A 19,128-nucleotide genomic window follows, 5' to 3' on the forward strand; every position below is an offset into this window, starting at 1 on the left:
CAGCCTTACTTCCTGGGCAGGGAGATGGTATCACCCCCATTTAAAGGAGGGGAAACTGAGGCATAGAGTCTCTCCCAAGGCCATGGGACAAGTCAGGGGCAGTGCTGGAGCTGGAAGCCAGGTCTCAATGTCCCATGTGGTGATCTGCACGTCCAGCTCGCTGGGAGCTGAGCAGTGCGGCCACATCAGGCCCGTATCCTTCCTGCCACCCCTGCCTTATATCAGGGTCCAGAATCCCAGTTTCACCTCAGCTTTTGTCACTTCGCTGACAGGGATCGTCCTGAGTCACTGGCGAGCCCTTCCGCCGAGCCGGCTCCTTCGGCGCTGGATGATGCGGGGCCCCAGCAGTGCCTGCACATCTCCATCTCCGGCTCCTCCCTGGAGCTCTCAGAGCCTGTGGACAGCGCCAACCGGGAGCTGATGCCATTCGACAGCGACGACACAGATGATGAGTCCTCGCCCAGCCCCTCGGGCACCCTCCAGAGTCAGGCCAGCCACTCCACCATCTCCTCCAGCTTCGGAAGTGAGTAGGCAACTCTGACGCCATTGAGCCCTACTGGGGCCTGGGAGCTGCCCTGGAGAGAGCCTGCCTAACAACGCTCAGGGTCAGTGGGGACACCTTAAAGTAGCCAGGCCAAGCCCTCCAGGGCTCGGGACCGTCAGAATGGAGGCTGCTCGTGTCACGCTCCTCCAGTCCCTTTGTATGTCATGATCATGGTCACTTTTAGATCCCATGGGATGCTGCCTCACCGCACAGGAGAAAATACAGAAGGGGCTAGAATAAGTTGCAAAAGCATCTGTAAATCTAGGCTTTCCTAACTCCCAGGTGCTTAGCTTTGCCACTGAAATAATGTTCCTCTATAATGCCTTTCTCCCAGATGGGAGAAATACACAGGTTCAAGTCCTGGATCCAGTGAAGTTAGTGACTAAAGGTCCAGTGAGCAGGATCTGGATTTGGATTCCAGCTCCAGTGTCAATCCAGAGTGACTCCACTAAGGAGGTGAACTCCGAGACCACAATGCCTCCCCTGCTCTGTAAAGGCCTGGGGGTTTGGCCTGTCAGCATGAACGGTGCTAGAGAAATGTTGCGTGCTAGTGAATGCTAAAAGCTACAGTCTGTTTTCATATCATTCACAGCAAAGGCTCCCATCAGAGCCCCGCTGGACCACACAGACATGGCATGAAATATCACAGGCCCCAGGTGTAAGCCAAGGGTCGCACCCTCCTGCTCTGGATCCCATGGCAAAAGGGACCACAGCTGTGCTTTGAAATAAGTGAGATAATACTGCAGTCAGGTGGATTAGGCAGAGGTCACTGGGTCATGCCAGAGTCACTCCAGCTTGCCTGTTCCAGATTTGATGCTAAAATGTTAAAGGCCCATGTGAATGGGCGCCTCTGTCACCTTCAGTCATCTGCATGGCTGTGTCTCTCGCCCCTTCACAGATGAAGAGATGCCAAGCTCCAAAGACGTGACAGCCGAGACAACCAGCTCCGAAGAGGAGCAAGACCCTGGCTTCCTCCCCATCTCCAGTGCTTTCAGTCAGACCAGGAACAGCGAGAGCCCCATGGACGGCCGGGCCATGCGCCGGTCGAGCCGAGGGTCTTTCACCAGGGGCAGCCTGGAGGACCTGCTGAGCACTGACCCCGAGGCCTATCAGAGCTCCATGTGGCTGGGCACCGAGGATGGCTGGTAGGTCAGCAGGGACTGGCCAGAGATGGGGAACTGGATGTGGGGCATCTCCCAAAGCCACCAAGCTGCACTCTGGACCAGTCCTTGGGCAGCATCTGAGATGGAGGCTGTATGAGAACCAGGATGCAGATGCAGGAGTGATGGGGAGGGGGCGACTAGGAGGACGGGAGCAGGGTGTGGAGGGCAGAGGGAAAGAGAAGACTCAGAGGTTGTCTGCAGTATATCAGGACAGTCAGAGCCAAGCTGGTGAACTGAAGTATGTGTGCTCACAGCTGGGGTAAAGCCTGGTAGCCCCAGCCCAGGCAGGAGGGACTCCATCGATCCCCCTGGCTCTGCACCTGTCTACACTAGTGAAGGATTTGTCCTCCAGTGTCAGGCCAAGGGATCTTGCCAGGCACAGGGGAACCTTGCTTCCAGCCAGCCAGATGCGCAAGGCCAGTCTGGGTCTGCCAGGCCAGGTTAAAAGGCTTGCTGACTCTTCCTGAAGGATGGAGCTGAGCTGGAAGGTGGTTTTTGCTCTCAGCCCTAAAACACCGCGACCTAGGTCAGAGCTGACAAGCTGCGGCTTCAGATAAAGCCTGAGGCAAACAGTTTGCTTCTGCGGGGTGAGCTCTGATGAGAAGCCCTGGCAGCACGTTGTGAGCTGGTTTTCAGCTGCTGCGGTGGGAGCTGCCTGCTGAACTCTGAGCACACGTGTGCATGTGTGCCACATGTGTGCGTCATACCCAGCAGCTTGCATGTGTGCGGGCACACCTTAGGCACCTGCCTGCTGCATTCACACATATGCACACACCCTCTCCCCCAACACACAGGCACAAAGCAGCAGATCTGAGGGGTAGTGACAGGGCTTTGCTGGTTGCTACGTGGGGCCGGGAAGGAATATTTTCCCCCTCCTGCTCCTACAGTTGTCAAGTTGGGGGTGGAGGATGTTTGCCTTCCTCAGCAGCACTGGGTGTTGCCTGCAGCCAAGGCTGGGGATTATGGCTGGGCTGTGCCTATGCTCCTGCTGGGATTTAAAGCTGGAGGTTCCTGGCCAGAGGGTCTTGTTCCTTCGCTCAGGGTCAGACCCATTGTTACATTTGGGGTCAGAAAGGAATTTAGTCAGATTGGTACAGACTGGGAGGGGGTTTGCTTTCCTCTGTAGTGGGTGCATGGCCCTCTTGGGATCTCCCCAGCATATTTTCACCTTTCAGCAGCAGGATGTTGGCCACTGTGGTCCCGCTGCTTTACCTATGGCAGTTTCAAGTGTGATATCTGGTTGCGATGAATGGTTTTGCTAAGAGGTTGGACGGTGGATTTGTATTAGCAATGATCCTGTCTCAGGCAGGGGGCTGGATTCGATGACCTCGCAGTCCGACTTCTCAGTGCTTGCGGGCTTTGTAACCAAGGCCTACCCTGGCATACACAGGTCAGAAGAGACTCTTGAGCGTCAGCATCTACACCAGTGTCCTGAGCCCGGGTGTTTCTCTGGGCTTGCGTTCCTGGTTTGCTCAGTGGTATCTACCCCCTGCTGTGCTGGGTCTTGCACAAACTCTCCTGCTTGCACAGACCTCTAAGGTGGACACTGGACTCCAGGCCATGCCAGACCATCCCCACAGCAGTGAAACGGCAGCTCAGCCTCACATGAATAAAGAGGATGGCTGTCTCGTCCCGAGGCCTCTGCCCCAGTCCCTTTCACCTGTGCAATAGGCAGAGAACGCACATATGCCAGCCATTGCCTTCTAGTACTTCCCCAGCACCAAAGCCCCAGGAGGGGCACTAGCCACACCCAGCAGGTTGGCAACAAGGCTTTTTTCTGGGCTTGCCTCCTCCTGCAGACAGGTCTCAGGCATTTAGCACTGTGCCCCCACCCCAAGCTGCTTCAGGTTTCACTGCCTGCCTGTGCCAGCCATGAAGTCGCTGATGTTAGCTGAGCCGACAAGGTCTCACCTCTCACCCGCCCCTCTTTGTTTTCCAGCATCCACGTGTACCAGTCCTCAGACAACATCCGCAACAGGAAGAACAGCATGAAGATGCAGCACTCGGCCTCTGTCATGTGTATCCTGTGAGTGCAGGACCCTGCCCAGGCCTTTAGAGCTTGTTCTGCTGCTGAAAGAAGCAGCATAGAGCCTGGCTTTTGGATTAAGCACTGCAGAGGCCTGGGTTTATATCCTGCCTTTAACATTTAGTTCCTCTGGGGCTTTGGGCTGCATACCTGGTCTCTCCAGGCGTTCCTTCCCTGTCAGTCAAACTCCCCTCCTTTGCCCACCTTGTTCATTCAGACTGTCTTTTCTGCATAGGGATTACATCTTGCTCCTTGTTTGTGTACTTCATAGTGCACAACTATGGAGTATGCAAGTATATACTGCGTACTACATAGTGGCATCGGGGGGGTGCATCGCCATACAGAGACATGGAGAGGGTGAGAAGCTGAGTAGCTTGGCACTGGGAGGGTGAGAGATGGAGCTGTGCCATACTGGAGTAGCAACACTGTAGGGGACACTGCAGCTGCACAGGGCGCTATGTGAGAAACTAGACATAGGAGATGGGAGGTACTGAGGGCTTCTGATGTGGGGGAAGCAGGTTATTCTGGGAGGTGAGCATCCTCTGCATTGTGGGGCATCTCCTGCATCATGCTCACTGCAGGCTAATCGTCTGAGCTCTTGTTTCTTGGCAGGTACCTCGATAACCAGGTCTTTGTGTCGCTGGCAAACGGAGAGCTCATTGTCTACCAGAGGGAAGCAGGTGGGTCACTTGGTAACAGGACTAGATGCTCACACATGCCTAAGGCTCCAGTGCGCCCTGGCAGGTCACTGAGCCCCGTAAGCATAGTCCAGAGGTGGGTTAGTCGCAGCATGGCTAGACAGAGAGGGAGGGAAGAGGGACAGACCACCTGGCCAAGACCAGATAGTGGGTCCATGTCAGAGCTGGGCAGGGGCACTGTGCTCCCAGCCCCTTGCTCTGAACACCCTGGGATGATGTTTTCCAAAGCACCTGCTAATTTTGGGTGCCTACAGGCACGGGGGCCCACTCTGGGCACTGGAAGTCACTGGCCTCTGAAAACGTTGACCTTGCACTAAACAATCCACTGACCTTTTTGTTAACTGCTGGGGACCCAGTTTTCCCCTCACTTCCTCTGGCGACAATTAAGAGCCCATAAAACTAGACTGGTGTGAGGAAATGGAAGAGGGGGCCCAGCATGACCTCTCTGCTATGCAGGGGTGGGTGGCATGGTGGCTGTGAGAACGACAGAGCCTCAGCAATCCCTGCTGCACCACGGGGCCCAGAGCAGGGCCCCACCTCCCCAGGCAGAGAGCTCTAGGGTCTCCTTAGCAGGTGGTAAATGGTTTTTGCCATCCTGGCAGGGAAGCCGCAGAAGAGATGCATCTGTGATCATCTTTCTGTACCATTGGATGCATGGCTTGGCCTGACTTAACCCGGTGCATGAGCCAGTGAGCTGGAGATTCACCTCATAATAGACCATGAACCCTGCCTCTGATGGGGGGAGGTAGCAGTGATTACTCCCCGCCACTACCAGGGCACGGAGCCAGGCCATCCCAGGCATCACATCACACAAACCTGTTCCTAAACTGGTCCAGCTCCTTAAAGAGGAGGAGTCCCCTGCACTCCTATTGCGACTTCCAGACCCTTTGAGTGTTTGAGGCCAGCTAATACCCCTTTGGTCTGGTGCCCACGAGGTCCACTGGCCTCCATCACTATTTGCCCCCCATGCACAGGGCACCACTCAGAAGATGCTAGCTGTTTACTGCCCTTCTCTCTCTCTTTGCAGGGCGTTTCTGGGACCCCCAGAACTCCAAGTCCCTGTCCCTGGGCTCGCCCGGGAGCCCTGTCACTAAGATGGTGTCGGTGGCTGGGAAGCTGTGGTGTGGCTGTCAGAACAGAGTCATCATCCTCAACACAGGCACACTTCTCCAGGAGGTACCTGCACCCCTTCCCTGTGACTGGGAGGATTAGAGCAAACAGCTTGGCAGGAGGGAGCAAGGGGTTAAGGACCCTTAGGGGCCAGTCCAGCCCCTAATGGAAAGGTCCCTATTGATGACAGTCCACTCTAGATCATGGCTAGCATGCATCCAGAGTGCCAGGCTGTAGCAGAGACTTGTGATCAGCTGCTGCATTGCTGTCACCTCTGCTTCTCCTTGGCTCTGTCGCAGCAGCAAATGCTCTGAGAGCCTAGATGCATGATACATATTCCCAGTTTGCCCTGCGGGAACCCTACACGGTGCAGCAGTTACTCCAGCAGGGACACTGTTCTGCAGTGGATACTTACTCTGAGGAAGTCATGAGTACATTTACTGTGGAGGAAGTTACCCTGGTGTATGTTTTGTGTCTGCTGCCCCTGACGAGTTCTGGGGTAGCCATTTGTTCAGTGCAAACCAGCTTCCTGTCTCCTAGTGGCCCCGTGCTGGCCAGGACGAGGAGAGGGAGAGGGGTCTTGGGGGCTAAGCCTGTGACTGGGCCTCAGGACACCTGGGTTCCATCCTTGCCACAGTCACGTGCAGAGGCAGATTGTCAAGTGTCCTGTGCTCCCGAGTGCCCGGTCTGAGCCATCTGGGGCCTTTGTACACACCATGTTTTTTGCCCTTTCTTGTGCTGCAGTGGCGTGACTGTTTGCACGAGCGGGATTTCCAGACCCTTTAAAGTATTTCTGGTGCACTAAACTAAAACTCCTTGTATGTAGTTTAGTTTGGGTAGCCGTGAATTAAAGCATCGTGTCCATGGATTCATTGCAGGGAAACACCAAGGCACTCAGAGATGTGTAATGAGCCTCTTTGTCCACCAGGTGGCACTGTGACTTTTTTGTAGTTCACCCCTTCAAACTGCTTTCACTTTCCAATTGCTGCCCCTGCTTTTGTGTGTGTGTGTATGCTGGCTCCCTGCTCCCACAACTGCATGGCAGGGCAAGGAGTGGGGGGCCCTGGACCCGGGGGGCAGCACGGGACTGTCCTCCTCTCCTGCAGTGCTGGCCAGGGACCAGGCTAATTCATTCAGAAGCCTAGTGCATGCAAACACTAATATGACGCTGCAAAATAAGTTTAAAAATTTTATAAACCTATTTAATTTAATGAGGATTAAATCCTGTGACACGTACAGGCACCCCTAGAGCCACGCCAAGCTCTCACCGCTCCCATTGGCTTCTATGGGCAAATCTGTCCCCACACAGAAGGCGGTTGGGCAGTCAACCTGAAGGCTGGAATTGGGAACTCGCTTCTCACACGCCACCCCTTGTTCTCCAGCTGTGCTGTGGTATCAGTGTCACAAAAGCACTGGTGCCCTTGGCATGGCAGAGGTTGTGCTTGTGCAGAGTACAGTCCTCTTCTTGCATCCTCAGAACGGCACGCTGTTCTTGGCCCGCTGCGCTCGCTCAGAGGAGACACTGTGCCCCTGCTCTAACACTGAAAGGCAGCATGGGCTAGTGGGTGAGACAGTAGCTGGGGAGTCAAGAGGTCTGGGCTGGTCTTCCCAGTTCTGCCACTGACTTGCTGCATGACCTTGGTCAAGTCACTTGCCTTCTGTGCACCTTCTCTTTCTCCTCCTGCCTCTGGTGTGTCTTGTCTGTTTAGACCCCCAGAGAGACAGTAGGGACTGTGTGTTGCTCTGGGTATGTACAGCACCTAGCACAGTCAGGCCCTAATCTGAGCAGGGCTGTAAGATGCCAGAGGAGAGTGATAATAGTAAGAGACCTTTCCCTAGAGAGACTGCATCAAGGAATGGTCCACATGGAGGAAAGCCCGCTTCCTGACCAGCTTGTGGACCCCCAGGTTCACAGCTGTCTGGCACAGTGCTCTAAACAGGCCCAAGGAGCCTACTGGGCAGGCTGGGCGCTCTCCCAGAGTCTCAGGGCTGTTTGCTTTCCCTCTGCCCCACAGCACGCCTTCCACATCGGGCAGGACAGCAACCGCAGCGTGACTTGCATGGTGAGCTCCAGCCCTGGGATCTGGATCGCACTCCAGAGCAGCGCCCAGGTGCGCCTTTACCACGCCACCAGCTACGAGCAACTGGCCGAAGTGGACATCACCCCACCTGTCCACAAGATGCTGGCAGGTAAGTCCTTCGCCTCCCAGTGGCCGAAACCCCCACGGGTGGCTCTGCACAGCTCCTATGTCAAGCGTGTGATACTCAGCCCACAGCCTGGTTGCTCTTGGACTCCGTGTTTCAGGTTCTCCATGGACTAGGTTATTGTGGGGGGAGTTACGCAAGCGTTGGGCATGTCTCTCCTACCCCTGTGGGATGTCACTTCCCCCACCCCTGGGATTGTTCTACTGGACTGGAGGGTGTTTGCCACCATTCGCAGCGGTAGGTGCTGGGGCTCCCTGGTTAGTCCGGATGTCTCCCATGACTTCTGAGCCAGCCAGCATGCAGCATCATGGCTCTGCAGTGTCACTGGGCATCTCAGTAATGAGCTGCTCTGAGGAGCACTGGAGAACGTCCCGTCTGAGCCTGCTGGTGGGAGGAAGAAGGCCAGATGTGTCGTCCCAGCAGAGAGCCATCCAGGGCTGGAGGCAGGCCCAGCAGAGATGCTTACTGACTGAGAGCAGCCCGTGGGCTCCGCCCTGAGTGGAACAAGAGGTCTGCCTCAAGCTGCATGCTGTCCAGGCAGGGCAGGGCAAGACAGGGCAGTGAAGTACTCTCTGTAGGGGCAAATGAGCAGGAGGCCACATGATCCATCCTCCTTCCCTTCCAGGGTAGGTTTCTCTCCCAAATCCTTCACCTCTGGAGCTAGGCCTGAGCACGGCCCCACAACACCCACCTTCTGCACTTGTGGGACCGTGGGGCTGGTGCTCACAGGCAATCCCTTTCTTGGAGAAAGGGGCGCTGTCACGTGCTGGAGATCCAGGCAGCCTGGTGGCAGCTTTCCCTGGCCACACAGGCAAGGGGCTGCTCAGGGTTTGGAGGTGAGTCCCAGACACGTGAGCAGTCCCGCCCTGGCTTTCCTCTGCCTGCCTCAGGTACCAGGGAAGCACCTGATTTCTGGGAAGCAAAATCCAGGACATGGCCCCAGACACCCCACAAAGCAGGAGAAGCCTGAGCCCCTCGTGGCTTCGGTGAGGGAAGGAGGCAGAGCCCAGACACCCGGTGCAGCGTTTCTTGCTGAACCTGAAAACATCAGGGCCAGATGCACACAGTGACAGCCACATTGTGCCAGATGGAGCAGGCCACCCAGGTGGGGCCTGCTTCCTTGAGGACACAGCCCCCAAATGGGGGGACTGTCCAGGATAAGCAGGGACAGTTGTTTGCTGTTGCAGTGAAGCAGCAGGAGAACAAACCCATACCCCCGTATATACCCAGGGTCTTACTTAGGCAGGCTTGTCCTGCCACACCTTCACCACCACTGGACATGAGCCAGTTAAAGCTGACGCAGGCATGCCCGGGCATACGGCAGCTGCATCCCCACCTGCAGTGCCAGCAAGTGCCCTGCATCCGTGCGGTAACCCACCCCCCTCTCTGGTCCCGCTGGCAGGCTCAGATGCCATCATCCGGCAGCACAAGGCTGCCTGCTTGCGGATCACGGCGCTCCTGGCCTGCAAGGACTTGCTGTGGATTGGCACGAGCGCCGGGGTGGTGCTGACACTGTCCATCACGGCCAACGCCTCCGTCTGGAAGACGCCGCCGACACTGGTGGGCTTGTCCCAGGGCCACACAGGCCACGTCCGCTTCCTCACCTCCATCGAGCTGCCGGACGGCTTTGACATCCTCTTCCCTTTGCCAAGGGATCCAGGTGGGTCTGGCTTTGCCCAGAGCCAGGAGACCAGCAGTCAGTGTAAGGGCAGGCTCCAGCTAGCAGCCCTCGCTTGGGTTCTACCCCCGGAGTCGCCCTGTCAGGCAGCTGCCCTGCAGGGGGAAGGTGCTACTCACCAGAGGCAGAAACCAGTGCCCACGTGTGAGCACCAGCCCCCGCAGCCAGGGCTTTCCAGTGCACGTGCACCCAGCACAGGGTGCTCTGGAGGGGTTTACAAATGGGCACATCTTTGTGTTTCAGGATGGGCTGCCTAAATCACTAGCTGCTTCAGGCTCCCAGCTTTGGAGGAGAACCAGGCAGTCCCGAGGCAGCGGGTGGGGTTATTATGGCTGATGTGAAGGGAAGGAGGGAGGTCTGAGGGCCCCTCTATCCACGTCACCTCAGGCGGGATCCCTGGCTTGATCTCCCTGGAGTCTCACCTGGATCCTGCTGTCTCCCAGGTACGGAGAAGCCAAGCGAGGTGGAAAAGAGGGACTCGACAAGGCACCGGGCCTCTAACATGGTCCTGTCGAAATCCAAGATGCTCGTGATCAGCGGCGGGGACGGCTACGAGGACTTCCGGCTCACCAACAGCAGCGAGACCGTGGGGCGAGACGACAGCACGAACCACCTGCTCCTGTGGAGGGTCTGATCAGCCCCTGCTGTGGAGGGGGGAGCGCCGGCTCCAGCCCTGCCGATCACGGACACTGTCGTGGCCTCCCGGTCCCATCGGCCCCTCGACCCCTCTCCCCACGCATGTTTCGTCACCTGCCTTGGAGGCTCTGGCCCGTGTGTGGGCCACGTGCCGCCCGGCGGAGAGGGCCAGCGGCAGCAGGGAGAGAGGAGCCCCATCGCGAGGTACCGTGTACAGACCACATTGCACAGCCTGCGCTTAACCCTGCCCGCGTGTATGTGTATCCGTGCCCGCGGGGAGAGCTGCACGGAGGGCCCGGGCTTCTGCGGCATTGCCCCAAAGGGGCCGTGAGGAGGAGGCGGCGGTAGCCGCCTTAGGGAGAGAGCGGGGAAGGGAACCCGTCTTCGGTGCCATAAACGAAGAGCACGGTGAGCGCCCGGCCACTGGCTAAGGACAAATGCAGGCCTCAGACCCAGGCACACCCCACGGAGGGCAACAGGCCGCCCCTTTGTCCATGCATCTGGCCAAGAGCCCCTCTTGCACCTCCGCCAAGCTCACTGCACAGCTGCATCCGCCTGAACCACTGCCCTGCCATCCGCTCCAGCTGACCCTGCTCACTCGCCGCCAGCACCCAGAGAGCCCCGTCTCTGAAATATACATATATACATACATATATAGAGATATATTAAAATATCCTTATTTATTTTCAAAGGGGGGCAGAGCTGTTTTGCCCAGAGCTGGCATGAGGCAGTCAGATCCAACCCGCGTGTGAAGCCAAGGGAGCGGGGAAGAGGCTGCCAACAGCCCAGCCTGGCATCAGTGCCCCAGCTCTGGAGGAGCCTAGCTACAAAGGGGAAAGCCGTGGCAGCTGGGTCCCATTCGCCCACCATGGGGTGGCATTGTGTGAGGGGTGCCAGGCCCCGTGTAGCAATGGGAGCAGTGTCCAGGGGAAATGAACCATGTGCAATACTTAGCTGAGACCCTGACGGTGCCACCTGGGGGATATCCCACCTCCCCTCTTGGTGGGCATGAGGAGCGAGGCAGGGCCATCCAGGCAGGACATGGCACGTGGCAGAGGGAGTTCGCGGTCCGGGCCAGAGTGTGCAGGGGCTGAGAACAGCAAACCCGTGCTTTGTACAGTATTTATAGTGGCTTTCTTAACGAGTTGCCTTTATTTGTTTTGTTTCTCTTCCAGCACTTAATTTATGCATTCAGCTTCCAGGTCCCGGCCCCTGCATGTCAGACAAGGGGCAGAAAGGAGCATGGGGTTGTGCCCAGTCGGTGAGAACTAGTGAGCTGGCTGGCAGCGTGTCCTCTGTGCGCACCCAGGTACTTGCAGGCAGGCTCACCCCAAAATACCGGGCAGGGCTGACAGGTGCAGAAGTGGGCAGTGGCTGCTTGGGGCCCTGCTGGAGGCCCCTGGGCAGGGCTGACCTTTCAAAAGCACCCCACGCGATTCAAGTATGTTGCAACACCTGGTTCTGCCGGGAAGTTTGGCAGCGATGCGAAGGCTGCAAAGCCAGGAGGCAGAACATAAGAAAGGACTTTTGCAAATCACCTCCCACAGGGCCACTGAGCTACCCTGAGTCGTGGCCCTTTTGGCAAAGGACACCTAGGCTGCCTAAAGTGTGACTCTGAGCTGAGAGGGGCCGGAGCTACGCGTTCTGGGTTCGCACAGGGAGTCCATGGCCATGGCCAGCACACTGGGGCACTTCCCCTGCACAATAAACAAATGAGATGCTTTGGGCATCTAAATACATGTCCTGAAGGTTTTTAAAGATGTTGTGTGGGCAGATGTGCCCATGGACAGCCTCCCAGCCTGCTGCCTGGCCCTTGCTTCTGAGAATCAGGATGCTGATTTAGATGTCAGGACTGACAATACAGATTTAGGCTCCAATCATTGTTGTTTTAATCTCAGCCCATCTTTCCAAAGACTTTCCAAAGAAAACCTGATGTGGGGTCTCCCAGGGAGGTGTACCAGGAGCTAGCTGAGCATCAAAGCAATCTGTCTGACATCCGTAGCCCACTCCCATAGCTCGCGTGAATAGGGCTGGCTGCGTGGAGGCCAAGGTTGTGATGCCTGCTTCCTCCAGCTGCAGTTCTAGCGCTGTCTGGCACTTGAAAAAGTTTCTTATACTCAGGTCACTTCATTAAATGCTTATTAAAGCCCTTATTAACAGATTCTGGCTCACAGCAACCGGGGCAATAGCGAGGAGCGTGTTTTTGAAGCACAGGGCCTTCTTTGCAGCTCTGAGACAGCTTCTTCCTATCCCTGCCTCATCACTCCCCATTGTTTTTCCAGTTTCACCCACAAACCCATTGAATCTCCTGCACCCATTTTCCTCAGTTAAGTATTTGGGGCTTCTTTAAAGGACGAGGGTGGGGGTCAGGACACCTGGGCTCTTATTTTCAGCTCTGCCCCTGACCCTTGGGCAAGTCACTTCACTTCTCTTTGTGCCCCCCCATCCCCTTGCCTCTTAGCCTGTCTTGTGTAGCGAGGCTGCCAGCTTGTGCGGGCAGGGATTGTTGGCTGCTCTGTGTTTTCGCCTTGGCTCACTCAAGGTTAATAGTCCAATCCTGAGGCTACCAGTGAAAGTTTCTGCATGTTGGAAGAAGGCGTCCTCTGAGTGAGATGGTTCTTCTTTTAAGAAAGGCCTGACAATATTCCCACGTGTACAGGTCAGATTTCCTTGTGTGTTGGGGTAGGAGCGAGGAAGGATCGAAGGGACCTTGTCTTGTACCTTCTGAAGGGACTCCTGTAGGGTCTGTAGAAGCAGTGGGGTTTAACCACGGGGCAAGTCCAGGTGGGACTTGACCGAGGGTCTGAGTGGACGATATTTCCAGCCCTTAATCTAACTTCCATCCAGGCCGGTGGGAAGGCGCTCACTGACTTCCATACTCTTGGCTATGGCCACCAGTGAGCAGAGGCCAGGATCAGCACCGTGATGGACCAGTGTGTGCCGGTGGTAGAGATTGGATGCTAAGTGCAAGAGCAGAGGGTTTGATGCAGAATTTCTGGACCAGCCACTACCTTAGCCGGCAGCGTCGACAGCATCAAGCCAGCTGGCCTAGCCTCTAGCCAAATACTGGGCCGGCACAATCCCCACAAGCAGCTTGGGGCCTCGCTAGGAGCCACCAGAGCCCTGGCTCAGCAAAGCACTTCAACACACATTTAAGACGCTGTGAAGTACAGTGGAGCGTGGACTTAGTCACGTGCTTTGAGGTGAGCAGGTATGTGAGTGCTTTGCCCTCGTTGCCTGCAAGCAAGATACCCTCCCCCGTCCCAAATCAGCAGCGTGAGCTGCACGCTGAGCCCTGGCTGCCGGGCACACGTGGGATCGCAAGGCAGATCCCAAATATAGGTTTCATAGATGTTATAGACATCAGGGCTGGAAGGGACCTCGCGATATCATCAGGTTCAGCCCCCTGCCCAAGGGGCAGGAAGTCAGCTGGGGTCAGATCACCCCAGCAAGATAAGCATCCAAATGTATGGCACCCAAATATATAGTATAGCACCTTCAGCACCCACGATATAGAGGGTTCCTGGGCTAAAGGAATAGCATACTGTGCACGGCCGTCACGTATAGGACACTATGTGCCCCTGGGCTGGTCATGAGTCCTGCTCACATCCAAACCCAGAGGGAAAGTCCACATCAGATGGAGCATGGGGCTGTAGCTCTTCTCAGGCACGTGACTTTTCCTCCCAGCCTCATGCTGAACTCTCACGAGACCTCCCGTAGTATTTAACCTGTCCAGGACACGGGTGCTTATTCTCCTTCTCCACTTCGCAAGCATACGAGGGCATTGTGGCAGCAGGATCTTAGTGGCCATGTTATCCAGTATCGCTTGGCCCTGTCTAGTCCCCACCACTTAGTGCAGCATACCTCGGGGAACAACTATTGGGGGTGACAGCCCAAGCACCGTCTTGCTTCCCATTGCTGGAGGTTACAAGAGCTCGTGTCCATCTTGCCGGCTTCCTCAGTGGGGAGGCAGTTGTGATCTTCAGGGATTAGACTGCATGTAGCATGTGTTTTAGCAATGTCTGTGCAGTAGGAAGGAACAAAGCAGCTTCTCAAGCTCAGTGTGGGGGTAGTAGGAAGCAAAATAACTGGGGTGCTTGGCATTGCTGAAGCATGGGTGCTCTAGGGTGTGGGTAGGGTGATCTGGGCTGCGAAATGAATGAGGCAGCGAGCTCACTTACCCATCCTCTCTTTGAAGCCTCCCAGATGCTGCAGACAAACCGATGAGGCATCTCTGTCCTCAGGAAGAGACAAACCCCATGCCCCTGATCCGTGCAGACTCCCTGGAGCATCCCGTAAAGGAGGTGGGACGGGCATTGGGGTACCCCGAGTTGGCTGAGCTTGCCACAGACAAGTTCCTGAATGAGAGCGGGTTTCTCTGATGCAGTTGGGCAGAGAGCTGCAGGGGGTTCAAAGCCCCAGAGTGTTTAATGGCCTGTTAGACAAGCTGTGGAGGTAGATGGCCAGGTAGAAGTTCATAGCAAACAGTGTGAAAGTCCCTGCCTCTCCAGCTGTTTGCAGGAGGCTCCAGCTCTATCCAGAGCCTGCTGGGACCATGGGGCTGTTAATAGCCTCTGCATCCGTCCAGCCTGGAGGCAGCCAGGTGATCTGTAGTCCCAGTGCACTGAGCAGCCCCTTTCCCAGGACCCCAGGTTCAGTGCCGTGCTTCCCCCTGACAATGAACAGCACCCGCTAGCCAGCACCTTGCTGCTGTTCAGGGTACGATCGATGGGCACGGACAAGCGCCGGGGCTTAACCCGGAGCTGGAGACATCTCCGCATAGAGCGGGTTGACGTTTCAGATAGCTCCCACCCCCTCCTTCAGCTGCCTGTTTGCAGATGAGCTCTCAGAGCCTCAGGCGGCGATTCCCAGCTGAGGTGCAGGGAGATGCTGTTAAGGGCGATGCACAATATTAGCGCTGTTAGGTGTGCAAAAGCCTACATGGGATTCCCAGGATAAACCCAGAGATTTCAAATAGGAATCCCAAATGTCCAAATCATTCTGCCCTTTTGTGGGCTTCCTGAGCTCTTTGCGACAGGAGCATGGCTGCAGGACATTTTTCCGTAGTCAAAAAATGAGTGAAAGCAAAGAGCTGGCGTTTTCTGAGGGGGGCCTTGAGTCTAACAAGGCTGTCTCCCAGCTGACAAGGTTGAGCCTCTCTGGCCTAAGGGGATCATAGCAATCATCCAGTCGGCTGTCCTGAACGCATGTCTTTCACCTGCTGCTTTCTGGACTGTTCGCTCTCTCAGTAAAATATTCGGATGATTTTTAAACAGTCTACTAGTTAAGTCCTTAGGTTCAGATATTTGGGGAGGGTTGGATGCTGACCTCCCATTGACTTCACAGAGGGAAAGAGTTAGGGGGGTCGTTATCTGAATACGCATGAATATCCATGCTGTATACAAGGAATATACATGGATATCCATGTTAAAGCAATATGCTTTTAACAACCTTGGATTACGTTTAGAAAGCAGTCTCCAGTGACCCTGCCTGGGTTGACTTATGCTGTTCCTTCAGGGTGAACTTCCATGCACTGGCTCAGTGCTGGTGTCCAGCATGGGTGGGTTGGTTTGTACGTCTCCCACCTTTCTGCTTGGTTTTCTTCATTGCTGCAATCTTTAGCTGGCCTGGATGGTGAGGGTTATTTATCACCAGGGTTGGGAGCTCTTTCCCCACCAGGGGCAGGACATTCCTCAGATCTGTGCAAGAGCCACGTCCCTGTTGTGCTCAGTCGTCACCTCCCCGCCAGGGTCTGACCCCCGAGGCTCTCCGAGATGAGCGGGGTGGGTAGGTCTGTAGATCAGCCTGCAGCTGAGGACACGGCAGAGGAAACAGCGACAGTTTCCATTGCGTTTCAGCTTGAAAACAAAGCCGACCCTGAGAGACCCCACCTGGACAATCAAGTCCCTCTGCTCCCCTCTACAAGGCGGGTAGAGAAGGAGCAATACCACACTCCATTTTCCCTTGGCCAGGAGTGCCTCTGGGATGCCACCCTGTACAGTGCACACATACTGCCTACCACGGTGCCCATCCCACTTACCCCCCGAGCAAGACCCACACGCGTGACCCCACCGGCTAATCCCTGTGGCCTTCTTCGAGATGCATGCTGCTGCTACTCCGCGAGAGAGCACTGGGGAGGCCTGTCCTTTGCTCCGCAGAGCTGGGGGCAATGGTCAGAGGCACCAGGCTTTACACAAGGAGAGTACCAGGAAGACGTGTTTTCCCATCCTGTTCACTCTCCCCCCACTTCCTTTGCCTCTGTCCAGTTGGCTTCGTTTCCCCGAACGGTGAGCCACGCCGCCGAGACGCACTGTAAATAGTGGTATATATTGCCTCCTCTGTACATACTGTTCTCAAGTCTGATTGTTGATATGAATTTAATGGCATATTTTTATATACTTAAGTTTCACGGGCCAGCCGAGGTGCCGACCGCATTTAAGTTATAACTACTACTGTGCATTAAAGCCGAGAACAAAACCAGAGAGCTTTTAATCCTGAAGTATTACCAGTCCAGTGAGATGTTGACTACCACATTATTCCTGGGGTTGTTTGGGGGTTTGTTTTTGGTTTTTTGGGGGCAGGGGAGGGGGGAGGTGGTCACTGTGGGTTCTTTGTCATTAAAGATCACTGGTGTCAGAACCCAAATCCGTCTGTGTCCTCGTCCTTGATGGTTAGGAGAGCTGGCTTTTCCACGGTCGCCACTGCCAACTGGTTTGTCACCGCTCTGGGGATTTGAATCCTGAGGGCCCTGCCACACGTTCAAATTAAAGCTGGGTAGAAGCCAGACATAAAGTTGTTACACATTTTCAAGCACTAACTTTGTAACTGGTTGGTTCTTTTTGTAGCTGGATGCCCTTTTTTATGGCATGATAATTACTTTGCATGTGTGGCCAGTCTACATCTATTGTGCGATGAACCTGTTACTTGCAAAATATATGTAACACATGGCTGGGGCCTGTTCTAGCATTGGGATCCCCATTGCACCATCCTTGTCACTTCCGTTGGGCACAAGATCCACCTCTGCCTCCTGGCAGAGACGGGGCTGGGGGACCACCTGAGCTCCCAATAGCCCCGGGCAATGTGGGTGCCCAGCATCCAGACCTGCAGTTGCGAAAAGGCCCTTCTCTATAGCACCCGCGAGACCGCCCTTCCTGGGGCTCTTCCGATCTACAGCTGGCTTTTTTGCCCTCCTTTTAGCCATAACATCGTCCTACCAGGCTCAGTGCGGCACTCCGCAGAGATGGGGCTGCCTTTGTATTGGCAGTAGGCGAAAGGCCCAGCTCCGCCGGAGTCAGTGGGAGCTTCCCTGGGCATTGGGCTTGTGCGGCGATCACTCATCAGACCAGGTGTGGATGTCGCTGGGCCGTCTGCTGTGCTGTGGGGCTGCTCTGTGGGTCTCAGTGCAGCTGTCTGCAAACCAAAAGATGTCCCCGGCTCTGTGAGGGACGCACAGCTTGGCCCAGAAATACGTTCCCCTCGCTGTGCCCACCTGCTCCCACTGCCTTGCCCCACACGCAGGGCAGCCCGCACACCCTTGTTGGACATGGCTGTCCCCAGGAGGCCACAGGGACTCTCATCCCTCCGATGAACACAACCCATGTACAGGCCACGCACTGGGACCCACCAGGACTACGCCACGGTCTGTGCTGATGGCATACAAGTATTTACAGAAGGTGGGGAGATACGGGAGCCACAGAGGCTGTGCCGAAGGGTGTGAGGAGAGCGGGGCTAGCAGAGAAACTGTCCTAAGGAAAGAGGAGACACGCTACTTTGGATTTCAGGTCTGTGGGGGGTTAGATATGGCCTATCGTAGAGTGCCTGTGTAGTAATGGAAGTTATAATTTAAAGATGCTCCCTAACAGGAGACTCAGGGAGTTGGCAATTGGGAAATGGCCCCTCAGGGAGCAACTAGCTGCCTAGCTAGTGAGTTCGAGAGAGACAAAGAATCGGCAGAGGTTGCCTACTGCTCTACAATTGAAGATTATGGTTTAGTTCTTCTTCATTGTGTTAATGAACTTGGTGATCACTACAGCCACCAGGCCCTGAAAAGATGCCCCTGCCTGGGCAAAAAGAAGCAAGTCAGGGCACTCGGGAGGCTAGCCAGTGGGCAGCTGCTTGGGAGCACACCTTGCAAGGAGAGAGAAATACTCAGTGATGAGCCAGAAGGGATGGTATCAGCCTCCAAAAACCCATTCACGCTGCAAACAAATGCATCTGGAGCTGTCCTGTCCCAGGAAGAAGAACCCAACCGAGAGGGAACTGTGTGGCCGCTAAGTGCGCTACCCGTTACCTCCGAGGAGCTCATGTTGCAGCAATCCCAGACCACGCTCGCCTGAATGGTTGCAATGAATGAAAACAGATCATGCCAGACTGATGCTTTGGTGCCTACATCTACCTCTGCCCGCGCGCAGGGGGAACTCCAGCCAGAGAAACAGCACACAACACACTGATTTCTGTTCAAGGAAGAAAATGGAGGTGGACAGTAGAACAAACAGACACAGTGGCATCCGCCCACAGAGGAAGAAAAGGAGCAGAGATACAGAAGCAGGGTCCTCATTGAAAAAAAGATGGGGAAAAAGCTGTTTTAAGAGGGAGGCCTCACCGTGGCTGTATCAAAGACATAGGAGGGTGCACACAAAGGGACTCAGGAAGCTTGCCCGTGAGCAGAGCAAAGCCCTCCGCTGCAAGGACCCGCTCGCCGCATGGAGGTCAAGGCGCGGCAGGTGAGTCCAGTGGGGAAGCTCAACCCTGGGCTGTACAGGGGCCAGCAGGACTGCACGGTGCCTGGAAGAGATGGGGCAGTGGCAGCTGCACGTCCCCAGGGCCCAAGTGGCATTTGCTGGGCAGCTGCGCTACCATGGCCCAGCCTAGCTCCGCTCCTGCCCTTCCTTGGACATGCACATTTCCGGGGATGGAGATCACTGCCTCTTCCAATGCTCAGCCACCCTCCTCGCCTCCAGCCTGTGTTTCCCCTGCTGCCGCTTGAGTCCACGGCTCCTCGTCCCGTCCCCTGCAACCACAGAAAAACAAGCCCATCTCCCTCCTATCTATAATCTCCCTTTGGGTAT

At 55.7% G+C, this 19,128-nt stretch overlaps 1 protein-coding gene across 1 annotated transcript in view; it reads left to right on the forward strand.

Annotated features, from left to right (window-relative positions):
- The window catches only part of ARHGEF17 (Rho guanine nucleotide exchange factor 17), a 191,592-nt gene extending 174,922 nt beyond the window's left edge, over positions 1-16,670 (forward strand). Inside the window, exons 16-23 of the mRNA XM_090054560.1 lie at positions 273-523; positions 1,443-1,689; positions 3,647-3,733; positions 4,346-4,413; positions 5,459-5,607; positions 7,557-7,731; positions 9,149-9,406; positions 9,868-16,670. Coding sequence (XP_089910686.1) covers positions 273-523; positions 1,443-1,689; positions 3,647-3,733; positions 4,346-4,413; positions 5,459-5,607; positions 7,557-7,731; positions 9,149-9,406; positions 9,868-10,058 — 1,426 coding nt within the window. The 3' untranslated portion in view covers positions 10,059-16,670. The remainder of the gene's footprint in view (positions 1-272; positions 524-1,442; positions 1,690-3,646; positions 3,734-4,345; positions 4,414-5,458; positions 5,608-7,556; positions 7,732-9,148; positions 9,407-9,867) is intronic.
- Positions 16,671-19,128: the final 2,458 nt, after the last annotated feature.

The sequence above is a fragment of the Crocodylus siamensis genome, chromosome 1 (assembly GCF_052110815.1).
Source record: "Crocodylus siamensis isolate JL-2025a chromosome 1, ASM5211081v1, whole genome shotgun sequence".
NCBI lineage: Eukaryota > Metazoa > Chordata > Crocodylia > Crocodylidae > Crocodylus > Crocodylus siamensis.